The following is a 21,813-nucleotide window of genomic DNA, read 5'->3' on the forward strand; positions in this document are numbered from 1 at the left end:
GGGATATCTTACACCCCACAAAGTCATGATGGCAGGCAGAGCTTTTTGCCTAAGGGCTTGCTTTCCTGTGTCTCTGTTGTAGGTTGCTAAACCTTATCTATGGCATAATCAGTACTTCTCCCTAATGCCAGACACAAAGCACGAAGGGACTTTAGGTACCCCCCCCCTACACATCTGTCTGTAGCTGGAAGGGACCTTAGCAGCTTTAGGAGAAGAAGGCAAGTGGCTTCACTAAGCCTGGTGAGTCAGAAATTTAGGCCATTGTAATACAGAACAGTTTTAAAAATGTAATACTGTTTATTTAACTTCAAAAACATTTCAGCATTCTAAACATACAAAAAATAACAGAATGTTGTAAATTGCGTTTAGGTGCAGAGGGTTCTTGAACTTTCGTTGATGCAGTAGTTCTTTGCTTCGCTGACAATGATGAGCTCTACAGTTTAAAAACAGCTGAAAATCTACAGCACGTAACTAAAGAAAAAATCCAAACACTTCTCATGCCAGCTGACCCCTCCCCCCTTTCCACAGCTAAGAATGTCAGCAGAATGCTATGCCACTATATACAAAAACAAGACAACCTGAAGCTAAAATGGATGCCCACCGCAGTATCAACAGGTCCAGCCTCACAGTGCACGCCCTGAGCTACGGCCCCCTCCAAAAGGCATCTTCCCTCACAGTCTCCAAGCCAAACAAGGAGCATCTGTCTGGGTTGTTTTGTTCTCTTTACAAACTATAGATATGTACAGTTGACAACTCAGGATTTCTAGCCAATAACCAACCATAGAGTTAACACTACCTTACGAGTTGCAAACAAAATGCCCGAAACATCTTCAAATGCCTTGTCACACCAACAGCAAAGTGCACAGAGTGAGGAGGACACGCGAGTGCCTTTCCATTTGAAAAATGTTTGGAGCTATGTACAACTTTGATACAGTTTCAGGGCGCTCCAGACACCCACGGCAACTTCATGTAAACCACTGACACTTTGAGAAACTACAATATGATCGTGATCAAATTTTGTAATTAAATCTAACGAGGGCAATAGACACGGCTCAAATAAGAGATGTGTCAATCACGGCGATTTCCTACTCTAAGGTATTCACAAGGAGATGGAGTTTTATTCATCTTCCTCCTCTTCCTCCTCCTCTTCTTCCTCTTCTTCCTCCTCCTCTTCTTCTTCCACCTTTTTCCGGGCAACTTTAGCAGGACCCTTGGCACCATCAAACTTCCCTTTGGACTTATAGTCAGCAACATCCTACAAGGAAACAGGAACACGGGAAATGAGTGGCTAAATTCTCCAGCTCTTTGCGAAAACAGGTAGAAAGGGCATACAGGCCTCACTTGAGAAAGCAAAGGGGCAACAGTTTCTATATGTAAATATGTTCCTTGATCATTCAAATCTTCAAGTCAATGGGCATTCATGTCATGTTAATAAGCCTATCAAATCCCTTTTCCCTCTAAGGGTGGGTGTAGGTACTTTTAAATGTAGGGGGAGGAGAGGGAGAACTGCCAGAATCAAGAACATCAGCACAAATAGCTTTCTTCCAGGGAACTGGACTCTTGCAGGCTAAGGAGAGCACCCAGTCTAGTCTAGCAGAGCAGCCATACACCCCAGCAACCAGGGAAGCTTCCAGTCCTCTCACCTTCTCATACTTCTCCTTCAGCTTTGCGGCCTTGGTAATGTAAGGCTGTTTTTCACTGTCACTTAAGTTATTCCACATCTCACCCAGCTTTTTGGCCACATCTCCAATGGAGATTCCAGGATTTGTAGATTTGATCTTGGGGCGGAATTCAGAGCAGAATAAGAAAAATCCAGACCTTTGGGGAGATTTATATAGGTCAGGTAAGTATGCATGCATATGCATGCACACACATACACACACACCGTTCCTTCTTGAGACAGAGGTGTTGCTATGTAGCACAAACTAGATTCCAACTTTCACTCCTCCATCGTTGGCCCCCAAGCACTAGGCTTCTAAGACAGGTATGCCCAAACACACCATACCAAAATACTATTGCTTCTTGCCCTGATCTCTCCTCTCTTGCATGGAATCACCACATTCAATGCTATAAATCTGAAGAGTTTAGAATGTCTAGTGATCCTGCAATGTACGGTGCCTTTGTCTTCCAACTGCTAGGTAAGGGAAAAGTAATACGGCTAAGGGAGCGGGAATGCTGAAGTCAGATGCCTCCTTTCTAGTGAAGAACCAGTCAAGCTCTGAAGCTGAGACAGTCAAGCAGACAGGCACTGAATTGAAAGCTGAGTTTAGAAGCTTGTCTCACCATTTTTTTAGAAAAGGTAACAGCCTTTAAAAGTCTTTTCAGCAAGAGGAAAACTTTCAACTGTTACTACATAATCCTATAGCTACTTACGGTGGTCTTTTGGGGGCATTAGGGTCCTTCTTCTTCTTGCCTCCTTTAGCTGGTCCATAATCTTTCATTTCCCGATCATAGCGTACTTTATCTGCCTTTGCCATTTCATCAAACTTTGATTTCTCTTTGCCGGACATTGTCTGCAAACAACAGAACTTGTTAAAATTCCTGAATACAGTTGAACACATACTTGACCAATGGTTTTGTAGAACCCCTTTGTGGGGGGAAAAAGGGTCTCTGCACTTATTTTTAAAGGGTAAATAAAGAAGAAAACAGTCAGCCACTTGGGTGACTCTGCAAGTGAGCAAATCCCGAATGTAGCCTACAAACTGAACCCTCAAAATACCTTCCACCTCTCAGAGCACTTCTTGGAAAACTCCGCAAAATTGACTGGGACCTCGGGGTTTTTCTTCTTATGTTCTTCCCTGCAGGTCTGGACGAAGAAGGCATAAGCCGACATCTTGCCCTTTGGTTTCTTGGGGTCACCTTTAGCCATCCTGACTGATATATGGAGAGAAGACAAAGAGAAGAAAACACAATGAAATACGATGAGAAATACAAAGAAAAAGCAATGGCAAAGCCAAATTAAGTTTCTTGGTAGGAACTCTCCTCCCCCTCAGCTCCTGACATCGGTGGCAGCAGAAGGCAGAGTAGGAAAGAAATCAGCTTCACTGTCGCTTGTCATTTAACTTTTGACCAGCATGAAGCGCACTGGTTTACAAGTTACTTCTCTAGAGTGATCAAGTTCTTCAAATGGGGATAACCTCAAAGTGGGGTGCTGAGCACTCCACATTACTGAACTGCTACTATTTCGCAGTTTCTAAAACCAAAAGCCTGAAGAACTAATGGGAAGACATGTTCAGAGAGAAGGTAAACGATGGGAGATAGACTTCATTTCGACTAGGTGATTGTCTCTTTAATTCTTACGTTTAGATCGGAAATCAAACGAAACCATAAATAGGAACAGATGTGAAATACCAGTGTTGCTGATATATTTGCTTTATAAAAATGGCTTTTTACAGCACTGGTGATCTGGAAAGCAAGCAGGTATCCTTCATACTATTAGCTGAAACCTGTCACTTCGTCACTAGGAAAAGGGGGAGGGGACATCAAAAGGACTAGTCTTTCCCCTGTGTAATGCAGAAATGCAGGTCGAGCAAGGAACACTTTCCCCAAAGTTTCCAAATAAAAATGCAGCTGTGGCGTGTCATCCTCCCTGTCCTCCGTCCCCCTCACCTCACACCCCCCCCCCCCCGCGCCCGCTTCCCGCCATCTTTTCCTTTTCCCACACCCAAGGTCATCATGTAAAACTAAAGCACTCCCCTTGGCACCAAAGGCCCGTGGGGCAGCATTAAAACCCCTCCGCGGCATCCCGGGTGGGGCGCGCCCCAACAGTGGGGCGTCCAGGCGTCCAGCGGACAGCCCGTGTCGGGCCACGTCCCCATTGCTCCGGACACCCGTAATTCACCTTCCATTTTGTCAAAAGCCTCGGGATGAAAGAAAGTGCCCGTGAAATCGACTGCTACCACCCCCAAGCCGAGCGCGGTGCCGGGGGCGGCGGCGGCGTGGGGGGGGACGTGGGGCCCGGTGGGCGACAGTCGCGGCCGCCGCGCCTCCGAGCCCCGCTTGCTAAAATGGCTGATCCGCGCGCGGCCGGCGCAGGCGGCGATGGTGGTGAACAAAGCGGCCCGGGCCCCACCACCGTCGCCCGCTCGCCGGCCCCCACCCCGCCCCGCCCCGCCCCACGCGGGCCGCCCGAGGGCGCCGAGCCGCCAGCCCGGCCTCCCCGCCCCCGACGCGGGCCGCACTCCTCGGGATAACAAAGGCGCCCGTGCAGCCATGACGTTCCGCGCAGCGGGGCCCGAGGCAGCGCCCCCGGCCCCGCACGTTGTCTGGCTCCGCGGTCACAGCCTGCCGCGGGCCCCCCCTCCGGCCTCGCCCGAGCCCCGCACCAGCCATACTCATCCCGCCGCTGCGCCGGCGACACCTGCCCCCCCCTCCCCAGACCACCGGGCGCTCCACGACGGCCATGTTCCTGCAGAGCCCCTCTGCCCGCGGACCCGCACCGTGTCCCCCTCGGCCTTCCCGCGAACTTTGCCCGCGCCTCGGCCCCCAGCCGCGCGGCCGCTCCCTGCGGAGTCGCTCCCGGGCTGGGGCGCGCCCAGCACCCTTCCCGCCGCCACCGCCGAGACGCGCGCCGCCAGAGCCCGCAGCCGCCTCTCGCTCGCTGCGCTTCCGCAGCTGCGGAACATCTGGCCAGGGGCTGTGGAGCCGCCAGGCTGCTGCCCCCAGGGGCGACCGCCGAGCGTGGCTGTGCTGAGAGGGCCGAGCCCGGAGGAGCAGCAGGCTGGGAGCGCAGGCACTGGAAAAGTTGAGACACCTGAATTGCTTCTTCCTTTCTGGCCACCGAGCAGCAGAAGAGGAGACGGGGCGGCGAGGGCGCGGGGGCCGGGCCGGCGAGAGCAATAGCGGCGCGCTCGCGGAGGCGCGGGCCGGAAAGTTGTGCGGGTGCCGCTGCAGCTGCAGGAGCGGCGGCGGCGGCGGGCGCGGGCGGTGCGAGACGTACCTGTATTGTTCGCGAGTCTGGGCAGCGCAGGGCACGACGCGCGGCTCAGCACTCCCAGCCTCGCGCTAGCTGCCTCCACGAGAGCCGCCTGATTGGCCAACGGGCTCCGCCGTTTAAAACAACCTCCTCGCCCAGGCATTGGCTGCAAACCTCATGCATATTAAGCAGACTCCCGCGCCCATTGGGCGCGGCCTCTGGGCTCATTCATTCAAACACAACAACCCGCGGTCGCCTGCTGCGAAGGCAAAACACAGAATAATGATATTCTCTCGAACCCACCTCCCGCCGCTCCCGCGGAGCACAGGCGCGAGCTCTAGATCTCCAAGGACTTTGGGGAGGTGGCCCTAAGGTACCCGCAGGCCTTGGCCTCTAGCGTGAGAAAGCGAGGTCGAGCTCAGCTGCTCTGCCCTCTGCTCCCGCAGCGTGACACTTTGGCCGCCTCTCGCCCTAGTTCGTGCCCCTGGAAACCCCCTGGGTCGTTTGGCGAGGGCCGACGGCCCACCTCTGCCCAGCAGTGACGCAGCAGGGGCCTGGCTGCAGGCCCCCATTCGGTGCCCAGCCAAGCTCCAACAGCCTCTGCTGCGTCCTAGCAGAAGCCAGCGGCTTTCAAAGCCTACCTGAAAGAGGCCTGACTGTGCCTTCATGAATGGCATTCTTTGCGGCTCTTTCCAGTAATTGCCAGTCTCTGTGTAAGCACCTGCAGTTGAGAAAACGGCGGGCTAGGATAGCTAGGAGAGGGAAACAAAGTCCAACAAGAGCAGCAAAAATGTGAGGAAAGGTAGTTTTGTGAGCAAGCAGTGTTATAAAGTGACACAGGTCTCCCATCACTGTCCTGTGCAGACATGCATTTCTTTCTTTTCCTGGCACTCCCCTGGTGAATAAAAGTACGTGGAATGACAGAATAAACGGCACTGGCTTGGTATCAGTCAAAGTATCAGCCCTGCTTTAAAACGATCTAAGGAGACTGTTGTAATTGTCCAGCAGTACAGCACTCCGGTGTGTGTGTGTGTGTGTGTGTGTGTGTATGTGTGTGTGTGTGTGTGTGTGTGTGTGTGTGTGTGTGTGTGTAGGGGAGTGCTTGATTTCAGTAATGCCCCGCTAAAAAGTATTGAAAAATAGCTTCAGGTCCTTGCATCCTTGAGTTACCACAACTTTCAGAAAATGGTGGGAGAAAAAGGTAGGGTGCAAAGAACATTTTCAAAGTGTCAGCAAAATCTGGAGACAGTAAAGTCTCACTTTTTATAAAGCTCATGGTCAGGCAGATGTTTCCCCCAGGTAGACAGTCTCAGCTCTAACCAGATCCCAAACACCCCCTACCCACTCAAGGAAGGTTGTCTTTCCTCCAAGCCATGCTATCCCTGTGTAATTCACCAGCGAGTAGAGTGTTTTTGTGGAATCTGACCTCTCCACCAAAGCATCCAAGCCTCTCACGGTTGCCAGGCATTTGTAGGCCTGACAACAGCTTAGACCTCTCTGTTGTACAGTGCTCTGGCCACACGGGGAAGTCAACCCTTCCAGAAGGTCAGACCAAAGAAGAGTGTCTCCAAACAACAGCACAGTCAGACCCTCGTGTCTCCATCAAATCCCAGACTCCTCCTTCCTCACCCCTACCCCTCCAGACTTATTCATTTCCTACTGCACTGGTAACCCCCTTTCTGTATACATACTCCAGAAGAGGAAGGGTCTATTTTTGTCATTCATCACTGCTCAAGAGACAGTCATTACTGCTAGGCATGGTAGTACAAGCCTTTAATTCCAGCACTTGGGAAACACAGGCAGGCAGATCTCTGTGAGGTTGAGATCAGCCTGGTTTACATGGGGAGTTCTAGGTCAGCCAGGACTACGTAGAAAAACCCTGTCTCAAACGAACAAACAAAGAAAGCCAACTGCAAACAAACAAACAAAGGCAATTGTCAGCCTTGAAGGTGGTTGCCGTGGTTCTATGTACACCTTCCTCCTAGGCTCCTATGTAGATGATCTTCCTTGCCTCATTTCCTTCTGCAACAGCATGCCGGAGAAGAGGCTGTATCCTAGTGGGCTTGGACCTCACAAAAAACGCTCATACTTTAAAGCCATGTATGTATGTTAAATACCTACTAATGGCTAGGTGAAGTGTGGAACACTTATAATCAGTACTTAGAAGGCTGAGAATTGAGACTTCCAGTTTGAGGCCAGAGCTGGACTGGCTACACAGTAAGGCCTTGGTCTCAAAATCATACCTCCTACTAAATGGCAGAAGGGAGATGAAGTGTGGGGAGTGGTAGGGCTGGAAGGAAGAGACAGGAAAACCAGTGTCACATCCCTGTGCCCAGAGGCACAACCCAGTCTGGTCTCAGGTACTAGAAGGTAGTGCTTTCAGAGGGTAGCAAATGGCAGCTGGTACCTGCTGGCTTGGCACTGTCAGGAGAAGTGCCCAGAGCAACTGAACAAGTGAGTAACTGCCTAGGGAGCAGGAGAACATTCCAGGCCTTAGAGATGGCCCTCCAGGGACCATCAGCTGTCAGTCAACTTCCAGGCTCAGAACCAGGCAAGGCCTAGCCACAAAAGACAACCACTAACCAGAATCCTTTAAGCTGCTTCGCTGCCAAGAGAAGTTATGAAAACATTAAAAGTAAATACGAAAGGGGATAAAGTGTGGCAAATGCTATTTAGAGAGGGTTTCAATCCCTGTCAGTTGAAGGCCCCCAAAAGATTATTAGAGAGGGTTTCAATCCCTGTCAGTTGAAGGCCCCCAAAAGATTAAACAGAATCTTCATCATTCAACAAAAATGAGTTCCTGGGCCTGTGGCACAATCCCCACCCCACCCCTACACACAGACCCCAAACTCTTTACTTGGGTACCCAGGGATTAAATACGACTCCCCAGAGACCCAGGAAGGCCAGTTTCCTTTTAAGATCAATAGAAGCCCTGTGTAGTGGCACATTCTGGGAATCCAAGTATTAGGGCGACTAAGACCTGAGGAGCAGAAGTTCAGGGCCAGTGGCCTTCACAACAAGACCCCTTCAGAAAAATCCAACACAGGTGCTAGGCATGTTAGCACTCACCCTTAATCTCAGTATTCTGGAGGCTGGAACAGACAGACCTGTGAGTTCTGGGGCAGCCTGGTCTAGATAGTGAGAACCTGTGGAATCAATGGAAGATTTGGGTTGTAGCTCACTAGTACAGTGTGTGTGTTTGTTTGTTTGTTTGTTTGTTAAGCTTTGGGTTCCATTCTAGGGCTCACATAAAGAAAACAGAGATGAGCAAATGAAGCCAGAGTGTCCATTCCACAGGAAGGTGTGGGTTATGCTGGGATTGTCCAATCATTTAAAGTTTATCAAGGCTCTGAAGACCTCCAAGAAGCAAGACCTTCACTATCAGCCATTGTAAATCAACCCAGTTCTTGACAGGTAGGGTCTTTGACTGCTAGCTGGCTTTCAGATCTTCCAGTCCTTGACCCACCCTGCTCATCCTCCCGTGACCAACAACAGCTCTCAAATATCCCACTCCTATACCTAGAGTCCAGGCCTTCTTCCCTCCTCCCCTGCCTTTCTATTTGCTTACCCCAAGGGGGTAAGGTGTTTTCAGAGGTTTCAGAGGTGATAGCACAACAGCTATCAGAAATTGTGTGTACCTTGTAAAGACTGCAGGGTCCAGCTTTCTGGAACACCAAACAACCACATCCCTGCAAAGGTTCGAATAAAAGCTTTGTCATAGGCTCAACAGACTTTGGTGAGCTGCAGCCAGCACCTCAAAGAGGGGTTCCCAGTTCTGTGCAGCAGCTAGAGAGAAGTCTGCTGGGAGTCAGGTAGGTGGGTAAAACTGTGCCTCCTCTCCTGCCCTGTTGCACAGTAGAAGTATTGAAGCCTCCAGGGAGTCACTGGCCTAGAACCGAACCAAGCCTTGAGCCCTGGGGCTGTGGGCAATTTATCTCACTGCTTCAGCCAAGGTGGCTGAAGCAGTGCCTTGCTGTAGTACTGCCCTTACTCAGCCAGGCTAAACTGCTTCTCCTGGGACCAGTGGAAAAGAACCCTGAAAGCCACAGTCATTTCCCATGCATGACACAGCCCTCTTGAACAGCACAGGGATCACAAGAGTCCTGCTAAGACCGCTTTCATGTTGACTGAAAGACCACTAGAAATGGGCCAACCTGAGAAACTAGCACTCATCATACTACCTAAACCCAGACCCTTGTGGGTGGGGCACAGTCCTAATCTACAAAAGCTTAAGTGTTAATAGCAGGCCAGGGAAGGTAAGGACAGACCCTAGACCAGACCCTTGTGGGTGGGGCACAGTCCTAATCTACAAAAGCTTGAGGGCTAATAGCAGGCCATGGAGGATAAGGACAGGCTTCTTAACTGTGGGAGAGCAAGAAGGCCTTGCTCTCCCACAGTTAAGGCCCAGGGGTGGAGAGTAGAGAAGGGACCATAGGGTCCCTCTACTGGAAACGTCATTCCCAGAACAGCCCTATCTTGCTGGGCCTGGACAGCTTCGCTAAGCTGTTAGCTGATGGAGTTGAGAGTGTCTCATCCAGACCTGCACCACCTGTCCGGAGTCTCACGTTGGCAGTAGCTGAGCCAGCTACCCCAAGGGTATTTTTTATTTCATTTAATTTTGTTATTACTTTTGTTTGTTTGTTTTGAGATAGGGTTTTGGAACATAGCTCTGACTATCTTGGAACTATGTAGATCAGGCTGGCTTTGAACTCACAGAGATCCTCCTGCTTCTGCCTCCCAAGTGCTAGGATTTACCCTCTAGCCTTCTAAGTGCTGGGGTCAAAAGTGTTCAGCCTATTTGTTTTGTGGTACTAAGAATTAGGTTCAAGACCTCATACATGCTAGATACATACTCTACTACCAAGCTATAGCTCTGATCTTCATTTCAAGACTGGATCTTGCTGTGGTCCAGGCTGTCCCTGAAGCTGCTGCCATCCTTCTGCCTCAGCTTCCCAAGCACAGGAATTCCAGACACATTCCCTGGAGTTTGGACAGGCTGAAGTGGTAGCCCTTCTGTGCCTGAAGGTATGTATAGAATTTAGCTCTGATCCTCAGAGGAAGAAGCTAATTGGCCAGCACTGTGCTCCTTGAGAAAAGAGAAAAGCTATTACTCTTCACTGAGGCAAAGATGGGGGCAGGACACTGAAGAGGAAACACGTGGGGGCAAGAGCTGCTTTTTTGAGTCAGGATTACACTGTGTAATGTAACAAAATCTCAGAGACCCACTTGCCCGTCCCCCAAGTGTCCGGACAAAAGGTGTACACAGCACATCCTGCTCAAGAGTTACCTTTCAAAAACTGCTCTTGGCTCTGACTCAATCAGTTCCTGGCAAGATTCAGGACTTGATTTATAATCCCAAAACCCACATAAAAATGGGTGCTAAACTGGTCAGTGTGATGCACACCTTTAATCCCAGCACTCAGGAATCAAAGGTAGGCAGATCTCTGAGTTCAAGGTCAACCTGCTCTACAGAGTTAGTTCCAGAGTCAGAACTACTAACACAGAGAAACCCTGTCTAAAAAAAAAAAGAAAGAAAGAAAAAGAAACTAAACAGAATCAAACCATGGGGCACCACCCTTCCATGTGGCTGTGCTGTACCCCAGAGACGGTGAGATAGAAGAATGGCAAGCAGGTCCCTGGAAGTTCACCAACCAGGTGGTCTGGTCCAGGCTAACAAGCAATCTTGTCTTTAACAAAATGCAGAAGAAGGTACACAAAGATGAGCACTAGAAGTGGCTTCTGACCTCTGAACTCAAGCACCAACAAATATCCCCCACTTCAAGTGAATGCAAACTAAAGATACTCTTTCTAGAACAGGAGGCAAGGCTCAGTGGTAGAGAGCTTGAGAGTTCACCAGGCAATACAAGTCCTGGGGTTTCTTCATAGCTGGAACCACAAATTAAATATCACCCCCCCCCCCCGATTTCTTTTCTTTCTTAATTTCTGTTTGTTTGCTTTTGTTTCTTTGTTTGGTTGGTTGAAAAAGGGTTTCTCTGTGTAACAGCTCTGGCTGTCCTGGAACTCACTCTGTAGATCAGACTGACCTCAAAATCACAGATCTGCCTGCCTCTACCTCCCAAGGAAGGGCTGGGGTTAAAGGTGTGTGCCACCACCACCCAGCCTGTTTTTTTTTTGTTTTTTTTTTTTAACAGAATCTGTTTCATATAACCCAGGCTGGCCTCAAACTGGCTATGTAATGTGGGCTTTCCCTCTGTATGCTGTAAATATGCTCTATTACCAGTGCTTAATAAACAAGCTACTTTGAGCCTATGACAGTGCAGAATAGAGCAAGGTGGGAACTCCAAGCAGAGATACAGGAGGAAAAAAATGCGGAGTCAGGGAGACGCCATGTAGCCATGGAGGAGAAAGACACTGGTGTGTCATTACAGTAAACCATGAGCCTCACGGTAAAATATAAAATAATAGAAATGTGTTAATTTAAGATATAAGAGCTAACTAATAAGAAGCATGAGCTAATAGGCCAAGCAGTGTTGTAACAATAGTTTCTTTGCGGTTATTTCGCGTCTGGGCATTCGTTGAACAGTCTCCAACTACAGCTATGTAGCCCAGGCTTGACTGGAGCTCCTAACCTTCCTGCCTCCACCTCCCAAGTATTGGGATTATAGGGGAAGAAAGTTTTCATCCTAAAGATAGATGGAAGAGGGTCTGCGAAGACTGTACAGACTCAGAGTATTTGTGAGGCTTCTCTAGGCAATAAAATGTAAACTGCCACAGGCTTTGGAAAAAACACAACCCCTTAAATATAAGATCCAGTAGAGAACCTAAAGGCTCAGGTTATGTGCTCAGGCTTACAAGAAGAGCTACTTTGTGAGCACAGAAGTGGGGCACGGGTGTGGCAGGCCAATCTTGTTCATGGCAGCAACTGTCACACACAGATACCTGTAGTAGGAGCTGCGGGCTGTGTTCCTGCCGCCTCAGCTCCTAGTCGCCTGGCTAGCTCATGCCCCGAAATAACAACACACAAACTGTATTCTTTTAAACACTGCTTGGCCCATTAGCTCTAGCCCTTACTGGCTAATTCTCATATCCCGATCAACCCATCTCTAATTATCTGTGTAGCACTAGTCTTACCGGGAAAGATTCAGCATGTCTGACCTGGTGGCTGGCTGCATCGCATCTGGCTCTGAGAGGAGCTGCCCTGCATCTGCGCTCACTTCCTCTTCCTCCCAGCATTACTCCGCCTATCTAAATTCTGCCCTATCAGATGGGCCAAGGCAGTTTCTTTATTGACCAATGAAATCCCACATCACTTCCTTAAAAAAAAAGGAAGGCTTTAACTTTAACATAGCAAAATTACACATAACAAAAGTTATCAAGTAAGAATTACAATATTTACATCTATTTTATCTTTATCATAACTAAGGAAAACTATAACTAACCATTCTTCAACTCCATCAAAGACTCCAGAAGGATATAATATTACCTAAGTAAACAAGAAGTAAGAAACTTCCAAAACTCTAGAAGTCACAGAGACATCTTGCTACCTAGACAGTCACCCAAAGTTCCTCTGTACCGTTGGGGCATCCATCTTCGGCCTACAGGTCCATAGTATCCAGAGACATTTCCATGAAGCAGGAAATTTCAAAGGCAGTTCAGTCACTATCTGCTGTGTCCTGCAGAATGTCTCACAGACTCCTTCATGAATCAGGAACCCCGAAAGAGCAGTCCTCTCTCTGTGGGTTCTTTGTGTCTAGTTTATGCAACAGTCCAGGCAAGAGCAGTTTCTTGCCCAAATGGCTATCAAACTCCATAAGGTGCCTCTTCGATGCCCATCTTCTTCTTGAAGTAGATTGATGCTGCCAGGAGCAGATGTGTCTCATTGTTATGAAAAACCCTAAGTTATTAAAACATTAATGCCATATTCTGTAGTCTTTGAAAGATATGAGGAATGCCTATCTGAAATATATTTATGCACATCTAGAAAATCTAACTAACATGACTACAAACTTGACTATTATAGATTATTATCTATTAACAACCTATATACATTACATTTTTACATGAACTATACAATCACAACACCTTAATCAAGATCAGAAATACATATACATATAACAAAATTGACCTTAAATTAATATCAGTAAACAAAGATTCATATCAATGCAAATTATTCACATCTATATCATCTCCCCCTTTAAATGTACAAGAACATTTATAAACAATATATGGGAACATGGGCGCAGTTATTTCTCTCCAAACTGCTTCCTGCTGTATGGGGGTGCTGTTATTCAGGTCTTTCATGGTATAACCTGTGTGCTAGATTCATCTCAGTCAGCAGTCAAGTGAGGTAATTTTTTGAAGGTGTTCACAACAACTGTTCAGGAGGGTGTGGTCTATCATACCAATACTCAAATACAATACTCAAATGCTCTCTCTGTAGCTGACTTCCTGCCTCAAAGAGTCAGAGTTTTCCCTGGGAGGATGGCCCAGAAAGCCGGCATTTTTAAACGGCGAAGGCATTTTTTCCTGCTACGGCTGAAAACAAACAAGCATGCAGTCAGCTTTTCATCAACACCGGTTAAGTGTTTCGTGGCAGGACCTCTTAAAAGAGCTGCAAGATTTTGCAGCTAAGGCTGAGTCAGGAAGCCTCTCTTACATGAGAGTGCTTGCTTGCCTCTAGCAAGCAGAACAGACCCAGGAAATTGCTGCAACCAAGAAAACATGCTTTACTCTAATTTTTCCCAAGCTTTCTCGGGCTTTCAGTGGATTCAGTCATCCACGTCTGGGCGCCATTCTGTAGTAGGAGCTGCGGGCTGTGTTCCTGCCGCCTCAGCTCCTAGTCATCTGGCTAGCTCATGCCCCGAAATAACAACACACAAACTGTATTCTTTTAAACACTGCTTGGTCCATTAGCTCTAGCCCTTACTGGCTAATTCTCATATCCCGATCAACCCATCTCTAATTATCTGTGTAGCACTAGTCTTACCGGGAAAGATTCAGCCAGCATGTCTGACCTGGTGGCTGGCTGCATCGCATCTGGCTCTGAGAGGAGCTGCCCTGCATCTGCGCTCATTTCCTCTTCCTCCCAGCATTCTGTTCTGTTTACTCCGCCTATCTAAATTTTGCCCTATCAGAAGGGCCAAGGCAGTTTCTTTATTGACCAATGAAATCCCACACCAGATACCGCATTTACAGCCAGCAACAAGGCGTCACCCATTCAAAACTGTGTTTAAAACTGTGTTTGAGACAGTCCAGCTGCTGTGGAAAATGGGAAAGAGGAAGCGAAATTCCTGATAGGCTCTGGGGGCATCCCATAGAACTGTCTAGATGCTGTGAAGAGAACAGAGTGGCTGTATCTTTCATAAGCCTCCTTCACCAAGCTGGTATGGGCTTTTCAATGAGGCAGTTCCTCTTTTTCTTTTTTATTATTAAAAATGTCACATGTTTTCATTATATGCTTTCCCTCCTTCTAGCTCTACCCAAGTCCACCTTCCACTCAACACACACAGCTTAACAGATGACCCTCCCCCCCTCTGGGAGAGAAGAACAAAAAAATAAACAATGGAAATCAAACAAACAAAAACCCAAAGAAAATAAAACAAAAAGAACATAAAAGACACAGAGTCCTTTTTGGGTTGGTCAGTTACTCTCAGTTTTGGGGCCTGCCCTGGAGTGGGGTTGATATACCTGGTGACACTTCCTGATGCAATTCCCATTGAGTCACTCATACTCCTGTAAGTAACCCCAACTGAAGCACAATTAATAAAAACTCAGAGAGAGAAATTGGGCTTCAACCTGAAGATCCAGAAAGCAAAGCAGTCAGCCACTGGCTCTTACCTTGACCTCAGTCTGAAATGACGATCCTGCCTCCAGGAATCTCAGAATGAGACTGAACCTGAGAGCTGTCTCCTCCCGTTTTATAATCCTCTCTAGTGCTTGGATTAAATGCATATATCACTGGGATTAAAGGCTTGCACTGCCTGGTTTCTATGGCAACTGGTGTGACTACTGGGATTAAAGGTGTGTGCTGCCACTGCCTGGTCTGGCAGGCTGATCAGTGTGGCTGTTTTATTCTCTGAACTTCAGGCAAACTTTATTTATTAAAATACAAATGAAATGCCACTACTATATCCAATAAACTCACTAATTTACTAAACTGGGCTTGTGTGGAGCTGTTTGCTTATTCCTAGCACAAAATGAACCATTTGGTCCTAAAGTAGGGAAGAGTCAAACTGGAAAGGAAGTGAATTAGCTTGTTGTTTAGGGATGAGGACACACAGCGTTTGATTGTAAGTGCAGTATCCTAAGTCCCTGCTGGGAGTGGAGGTGAAGATAAGGAAAGGAAAAGAAAACTTTCAGTGGCCCTGGGCTGCTGCTGCTGCTGCTGTTCCTGCTGCAGCTGCTGCCGCTGCTGCCACTGTCTGCCTGCCACTGTCACTGCCTCTTGCCATAGCTGGCTCCTGGAAGTGCTTCCCAATAGTGTCTTGGCTTTCATCTTAAAAGCCAGGTGATGATAATGATGATGAGGACACACACTGAAGCCTAGCTTCTGGAACACTTGATTGGGGGGAGTGGGGCTACGGAGGGGAGAGCGCACCAAATCAGCCATTTACCCTGTCTTCTGATCCTGCTCCCCTAACATGGCTCCTGATTAAGTGATGAGCCAGCATATGTTGCTGGCTAATTTAAATATTTATGGTGGATTTTCAGATTACTTCTTAGCATGCCAGAGTGTTGACACCCTATAAATCTTGTAACTTCCCAGGTGGAAGAGCCATTAGTGTCTAGCATGAATTTTTCCTGCCTAGCTGTCTGTGTGGAGAATTTGGTCCCCGAGAGAGCCAAATGGTGCGTCAAGGTCACATAGGCATTTGTGGTGAGATGCTGGTTCATTTCCCAGGGCTCTGGCCATTGCACCCAAAAGCCTGTCCAAGAGAGTGGGTACTAGAAGGATGCTGAAGCTTTGGAAACAGATGGGGACCATGCTGCACTTTTCCCAGGCAAAGGAGACACATCATTTTCCGAGGACAATGAAGGAAACAGACAGAGATGGTGAGCCAGCCAGGTACAGGCTGAACATAGTACCTGTCATCTCCCATCATCCTACACGACAGTAAAGCTACAACATTGGGATGCTGCCACCCTGTTGTGCCAAGTGTGAGACCTGGCTCTCTTGGAATATACCACCCTTCCAAATGGATGAAGGTGGGGAGCTAAGGTTCCTTAGGGTCTTAATGAACTCAAAGCTGTGCGAGCTCTCCACAAGCTGCACTCTACCGCCATGGTATCACAACCTAGCAAAGAGACCTGGGAAGACAGTATGCATGCGTCCTGCTGAGGATGCGCCCTGCTGGTGCTGTGTAATGGTGGCCATGCAGCCTAGCTTCATGCTGTCTCCAAAGTCAGGAACACAAAATGTTCAGAACACATGTGGTGAGCACAGAAGTCAAAAGCATGGGCTTTCAAGTTAGCGGGATGAGTATCCAAATCGTAGGTCTGTCCCTTTGCAGCCAAGTGCTCTTGGGCTGGCTGCTCACTGAATCTCTCTATGCCTGTTTCTTCATCAGTAAAATTGCTTCCTACTGCTCACCTCCTCACCTGGAGGTACAATTCTTAGACATGCAAAGGCCTAATTAGGCTGTGTGCTTAGTCCTAGACACCCAAAGATCCGTCAGCAAATGCAATTGTTCCAAAAAGCTGGAGTCTTAGTAAAATTTTATTCCAATTCCTTACACTATTGTACACAAAGAAGGGCTTACTTTCATGACCAGAAATAAATTATTTCATAGAGAGAGAAAGAACACTATCCTTGCAACAACATAGTCCCAAACTGTTCTAGGTAGGTATTCTTCTATCCTCAGGAGAGGGACAGATGTTGCTAGCAGCCCATTTGACAGGAATGACCCCAAACTGTGATTCCAGCCTGATCCTGAGACTAGCACTTGCTCTTTGTCTTTGCATTCCTTGTGGGTATGCATGGCACACGTTATCATCTGGTGATAAAGCCAATCAAAGCAAAAGCAACTCTCAACTCCCATTTAACGTCTGCAGAAATATGAACAGGAGTTTAAAATCCTGTCATGGAGACCTTTATGGTTTGGTGAACGTTTGTCCGCAAAAGGTTTAGTATAATAGAGGCCTTATCTCCAGTATGACAGTATTGAACGGTGGTAGGATTTTAAGAGGCAAGATATCACGAGAGGTGATGAAGTCACAGTCATCCTTGGAAGGGATTAATGTAGTTCTTTCTGGTAGGACTGAGTTAGTTAGGGGTATGGTGGGATGGGAGGCTACAAATCAAAAGCACACACATTCTCAGCCTTTGCTGCTTAAGGAAGTTTCTGTTTCACTTGTCTGCAATGTTAGGACAAAGTCAGATATTGGCGATCTGTTAGCACTTTCTAGTTTCCGAATCATGAGCTCAATAAAACAATTTTATTTATAAAGTAGTTAGTTACAGCAACATAAAACAGTTGAAGACTGGGAAGTTATCCTGTATTATCTGCATGGGTCCCAAATGAAGTCATATATACATACATATACATATGTAACACATGTATATATGAATGAGGGACACAAAGGAATAATTGATATACACACAGGAAAATGTAATGCAAAGGTGGGGCAGAAAGATTTGGAGATGCTAGTCCTAAAAACTGGGGTACCAAGGGATGCAGGCAGCCACCAGAATCTGGAAGAAACAAGTAATGGGTTTGTTCTTGGAGCCTCAGGAAAAAGTGGAGCCCTATCAACACCTTGTTTTCACCCCATTGATATTTATTTTGGACTTCTGACCTCTCTAGAGACAGTGAGGGGTTAAATTTCTACTATCTGCTCTTTCCAGTTTGTACTTCTTTGTCATGGCAATTTCCAGGAAATTAACACAAGATTCTCTGAGCCTATCTAGTCCTATGGTTTCCATACATTGTAAGCATCAGAATCCACCCCCCTTAAATCATCGTCTATAGACAACAGGTAAAGAAAATAAAGGAAGATGGTTGAGAAAGAAAGTCAAAATACCCACCTGTTGGGAACTATCTCCATGGTGACTGAGGCACCTTCCAGAACCTTCTGCCAGCACAGTGTAAAAACACGCATCTAGTTACAACCACCTCACTGTATAGATGAGAGTTTGAGCTGGGTGGGGTGGGGCATTTAGCGTTAAGTCCTCTTGCCTGAGTGCAGGTTTGACTCAACCCTATCCCCAGATCCCAAGCAAACACTTAAGATTACATTGCTGTCTCTAGATGAATTTTGTTTTTAGTACCCAATTCTGTTTTGAACAAAGACTGCCAAGTATGTCAGATGTGGCAAAGCCAAATGAATTATTTGCTCATGGAGAGCACAGACCTTCGGTAGGCTGGTAATGCATCTTTGGAAACGAGGCAACACTGCTTCATCCTTACCTGCATCTGGGCACTTAGTCTCCTGAATAGAAGCGTAATAGTGGGGGTAGTCAGGAATGAACAGCCATCAGTGTACCCAAAAACATGCATCCTCAAGGGGATAGAGGAGAGCCCAGACAAGAACACAACAGAATGCCACAATCAGATTTTTCCTTGTTGTTGTTAGATTTAAAAGTTTTGAAGGTCAGTTCTACCAAGAGGCCTTTGTGGTGGATAAAGCAAAGGTTACAATGAAATATTACTCCCCTTTTCCCTCTGGCCTTGATACTAACAGACAAAACATTAAAAGTCAGGTTCTCTTTCCTCCCAAGCATCGTCAACAGAGGATGGCATTTTCAACAAGGAACCCCGAGGAACTCCTGGGAAATTAAACAAACAAGATCAAAGCCTTCTCCCCAAGGTCAGAGAGGTGGACCATTTTCCAAACTGATTCTGCATTCAGGGCAATGTGTATGACTATTTTCAGCACCACTGACTTCTTTGTATTTTGTATCTCTGCTACTTTCTCTGCAACTTTGCCAACGGCCATTAAAAGATATATGGCCTCCCATTCCAGTACTAACCAGGTCCGATCCTGCTTAGTTTCCAAGATCAGGCACATTTAGGGTGGTATGGGCCTACTACTTGTTCTGGCTTTTTGGAACCCATTCTCTTTGGATGAATACCTTGCTCAGCCTAGATATAGTGGGGAGGGCCTTGGTCCTTCCTCACAGCAACGTGCCCTACCCTCTCTGACGAGTGGATGGGAGGGAAGGTGGAGGGAATGGGAGAAGAAGAGGGGAATTGGTATGTAAAATGCTTTTTAAAAAAGATAAATAAAATAAAAAGATGTATGGCAAGATGGGTATAGTGGCTCAGGCTGGTCATCACAGCTCTCAAGAAGTTGAAACAAGAAGATCTCTACAGGTTGAAAACCATCCTGACTGACACATGAAAATCATGGCAAGCATGGGCTACAGAGAAAGACTATCCCTCAAAACCAAAAATAAGGGAAGAAAGAAATAGGAGCAAAGAAAGGAGGGAGGGAAGGAGGAAAACACAGAGAGAGAGAGAGAAAGAGAGAGAGAGAGAGAGAGAGAGAGAGAGAGAGAGAGAGAACAGAGAGAGAGAACAGAGAGAGAGAACAGAGAGAGAGAACAGAGAGAGCGGCCAAGAAGCTTGTTTCTAGAGATGGAGTGAGGGTATGTTTTGAGAAAGAACATGGTGGCTCACTCCTGAAATCCCAGCATTTGGGAGACAGAAACAGGAGAGCCAGGAGTTCAAGGTCATCCTCAACTACATAGTGAGTTTGAGACCACCCTGGGCTACATGAAACTAAACAAAACAAAACAGAAAAAAGAATGCTGCACACACAGCTGCACATTTTGTTTGAGCTCACTCAAGTGACTGCCACTACGGGGAACAAAGTTAGAGTAGAAAAGAATGACTACAAGAACTAGATAGATTCAGCTAGAAAGGGATACCAAAGATCACTGACAGAGGTGTGTGAATAAAGGAGTGTTTGTTACTTTCTTTTCACTAAAATAAGAGCGAAGTGTGCAAGGGTCCTTCCCAAGCATGCCACAACACTGCTCCATTAGCTGCAGCCTTTGGTGGCAGCCAGTAAGCTTCACGGTCCTGTTCAGCTTCAGAAGAGCTTTGTGGGCTGCAGACTGAGGGGGCATGCCTTCTTTAGCAGCACTAAGGAACAAAGAAGTCGCACACTAATGCCACTTGCCATAACCTGACAGTTGTCTTGGTTTAGGATGCCCATCATTTCTCTCTCTCTCTCTTTCTCTCTCTCTCTCTCTCTCTCTCTCTCTCTCTCTCTCTCTCTCTCTCTCCCTCCCTCCCTCCCTCCCTCCCTCCCTCCCTCCCTCCTTCCCTCCCTCCCTCTCTTTCTGAATTGTGTGTGTCTCCAGTCTTGGTATGTAGCACTGGCTGGCCTAGACCTTGTTATGTAAGTCGGATAACCTTGAACTTACAGTGACCACCATGCTTGTCTTATGCCATGGGAGGGCTGGAAACCAGTGCCTTGTGCATGCTAGGCAAGGACCAGTGTCATGACACCTAGGCTGTATGTTCACTGTTCAATAAGCATCTTCAGGACTGTGATGGAGAAGGTGTTCAGTTTCTTACTGAACACTTTTCTACTCCCTGGGGCTATGTGTGTTCCTGAACTGGATGCCTTTAACCACTCAATGACTTCTTTTTCCTAGTGGCCAGCACTTGGGTGGCCTCTGTTAGTGCAAGTACTGTTTGATCAGCTCCCTGACTAGAGCCTCCTAACAGGCTGGATGCTGCTGCTTCAAGTTATCATATCCCTGGAACCTGAGAGTGTTACCTTTCATGCAAGTATGATTAAGATAAAGATTGTAAGCTTGGGCAAATTATCCTTGATTGTCGGGATGAGTAACAACTGCAGTCCCATGTTTACTTAGTGGCTTATGACTGATATAACTGTGTGCACCTCATATATGACAACATAAAAAAACAGCAGCCTAACCCTGCAGCTCCAGAGACTGGAAGTGTGACATCAAGGTATAAGCAGGGCTATGCTCCCTTTCCAGAGTCTGGGGGCAGATACTTCCCCACTACTTCCATATTTGAGGGGACCTAGATGTGCCTTAATTTGTAGCAAAATAGCTCCGAACTCTTCCTCTTTCAACGCTTTTGCTTTTGTGGTGCTGGGGATCAAACCCAGTGGCATGCACATGCCAGGCCAAGTGCTTCTGTTTTCACATGGCTTCCTCTGTGTCTCTGTGTGGACTTTCCTGTTCACAAGACTACCAGTGCTGGGATCAGATACCTCTTAACGCTTAACTACTGACATCTGCAAAGACTGCTCCTTTTCTTGGGTTCTGTGTGAATGTAAATTCTGGAGGGCAGAGCAGAGTAGTAGTTGAAGATCCTGGCCTTGAAGATAAGGGTGATACAGCCCACCAACCGTTGTCAGTCACTAGAGGCTGGCAGAGACAAGAAATTCATTGTCCCCTGGAGCCTCCTGGAGGAGCCAGATCCTGTACATCTTAGTTTCAGCTCAGGGATCCTGATTTTGGACTTCTACCTTCCAGTCCAGAAGTTTGAGATAAAACATTTCTATTTTTTTTTATTACTGCTGTCGTTATTTTTAATGTTGTAGCCCAGGCAGGCCTCAAGCTCATGATCCTCATACCTCAGCCCAAATGCTAAGAACATAGGTGTCTATCACCCCATCCAGCTAATTCATGTTGTTTGAAGCCACAGAGCAGGAGGCAGTTGTTCCAGTAACCCTATTGTGGGCCCATGGGAGACTATGTCAGGGTATACCCAGGACTGGACCAGCCGGGGCAGTGTGGGCTACTTAAATGCCACCAGGTGACTTTCCACAGCAGCTGCCACCAGTCCCAGACAGTGGTTCTTCTTTCTTTTTATGCCAGCGAAGGCTTGGCATGAGGCAGCTGATTATTGCCAATCTGACATGTGCAAATCCCGTCTCTTTGTTTTCATTTGCATCTCCGATTCCTCAAGAATCTGGAATGTGAGCCTCTCCTCCATATTCGCTCGATAGCC

At 47.3% G+C, this 21,813-nt stretch overlaps 1 protein-coding gene across 5 annotated transcripts; it reads right to left on the reverse strand.

Annotated features, from left to right (window-relative positions):
- Positions 1 to 287: 287 nt before the first annotated feature.
- On the reverse strand, positions 288 to 5,577 carry Hmgb3 (high mobility group box 3). 5 transcript variants are annotated; one of them, XM_057759912.1, is made up of 5 exons: positions 5,557 to 5,577; positions 2,720 to 2,874; positions 2,374 to 2,513; positions 1,644 to 1,818; positions 288 to 1,255 (listed from the first exon to the last, which is right to left on the reverse strand). In XM_057759912.1, the coding sequence occupies exons 2-5, from the start codon at positions 2,867 to 2,869 to the stop codon at positions 1,118 to 1,120; spliced, it is 603 nt and encodes a 200-aa protein (XP_057615895.1). In that variant the 5' UTR covers positions 2,870 to 2,874; positions 5,557 to 5,577; the 3' UTR covers positions 288 to 1,117. The 5 variants fall into 5 exon arrangements, with proteins under 5 accessions (XP_057615895.1, XP_057615893.1, XP_057615896.1 ...); XM_057759910.1 differs by lacking the exon at positions 5,557 to 5,577 and adding an exon at positions 4,940 to 5,013; XM_057759913.1 differs by lacking the exon at positions 5,557 to 5,577 and adding an exon at positions 4,754 to 4,884.
- Positions 5,578 to 21,813: the final 16,236 nt, after the last annotated feature.

Source organism: Chionomys nivalis, chromosome X (genome assembly GCF_950005125.1).
Source record: "Chionomys nivalis chromosome X, mChiNiv1.1, whole genome shotgun sequence".
In the NCBI taxonomy this organism is placed as follows: domain Eukaryota; kingdom Metazoa; phylum Chordata; class Mammalia; order Rodentia; family Cricetidae; genus Chionomys; species Chionomys nivalis.

Excerpts from the sequence above, each read along its gene's own strand:
- Hmgb3 (XM_057759909.1), bottom strand. Across the intron at positions 1,819-2,373 it reads AATGCCCCCAAAAGACCACC|GTCTGGATTTTTCTTATTCT; the intron begins GTAAGTAGCTAT and ends ATCTCCCCAAAG. Across the intron at positions 1,256-1,643 it reads TGAAGGAGAAGTATGAGAAG|GATGTTGCTGACTATAAGTC; the intron begins GTGAGAGGACTG and ends GTTTCCTTGTAG.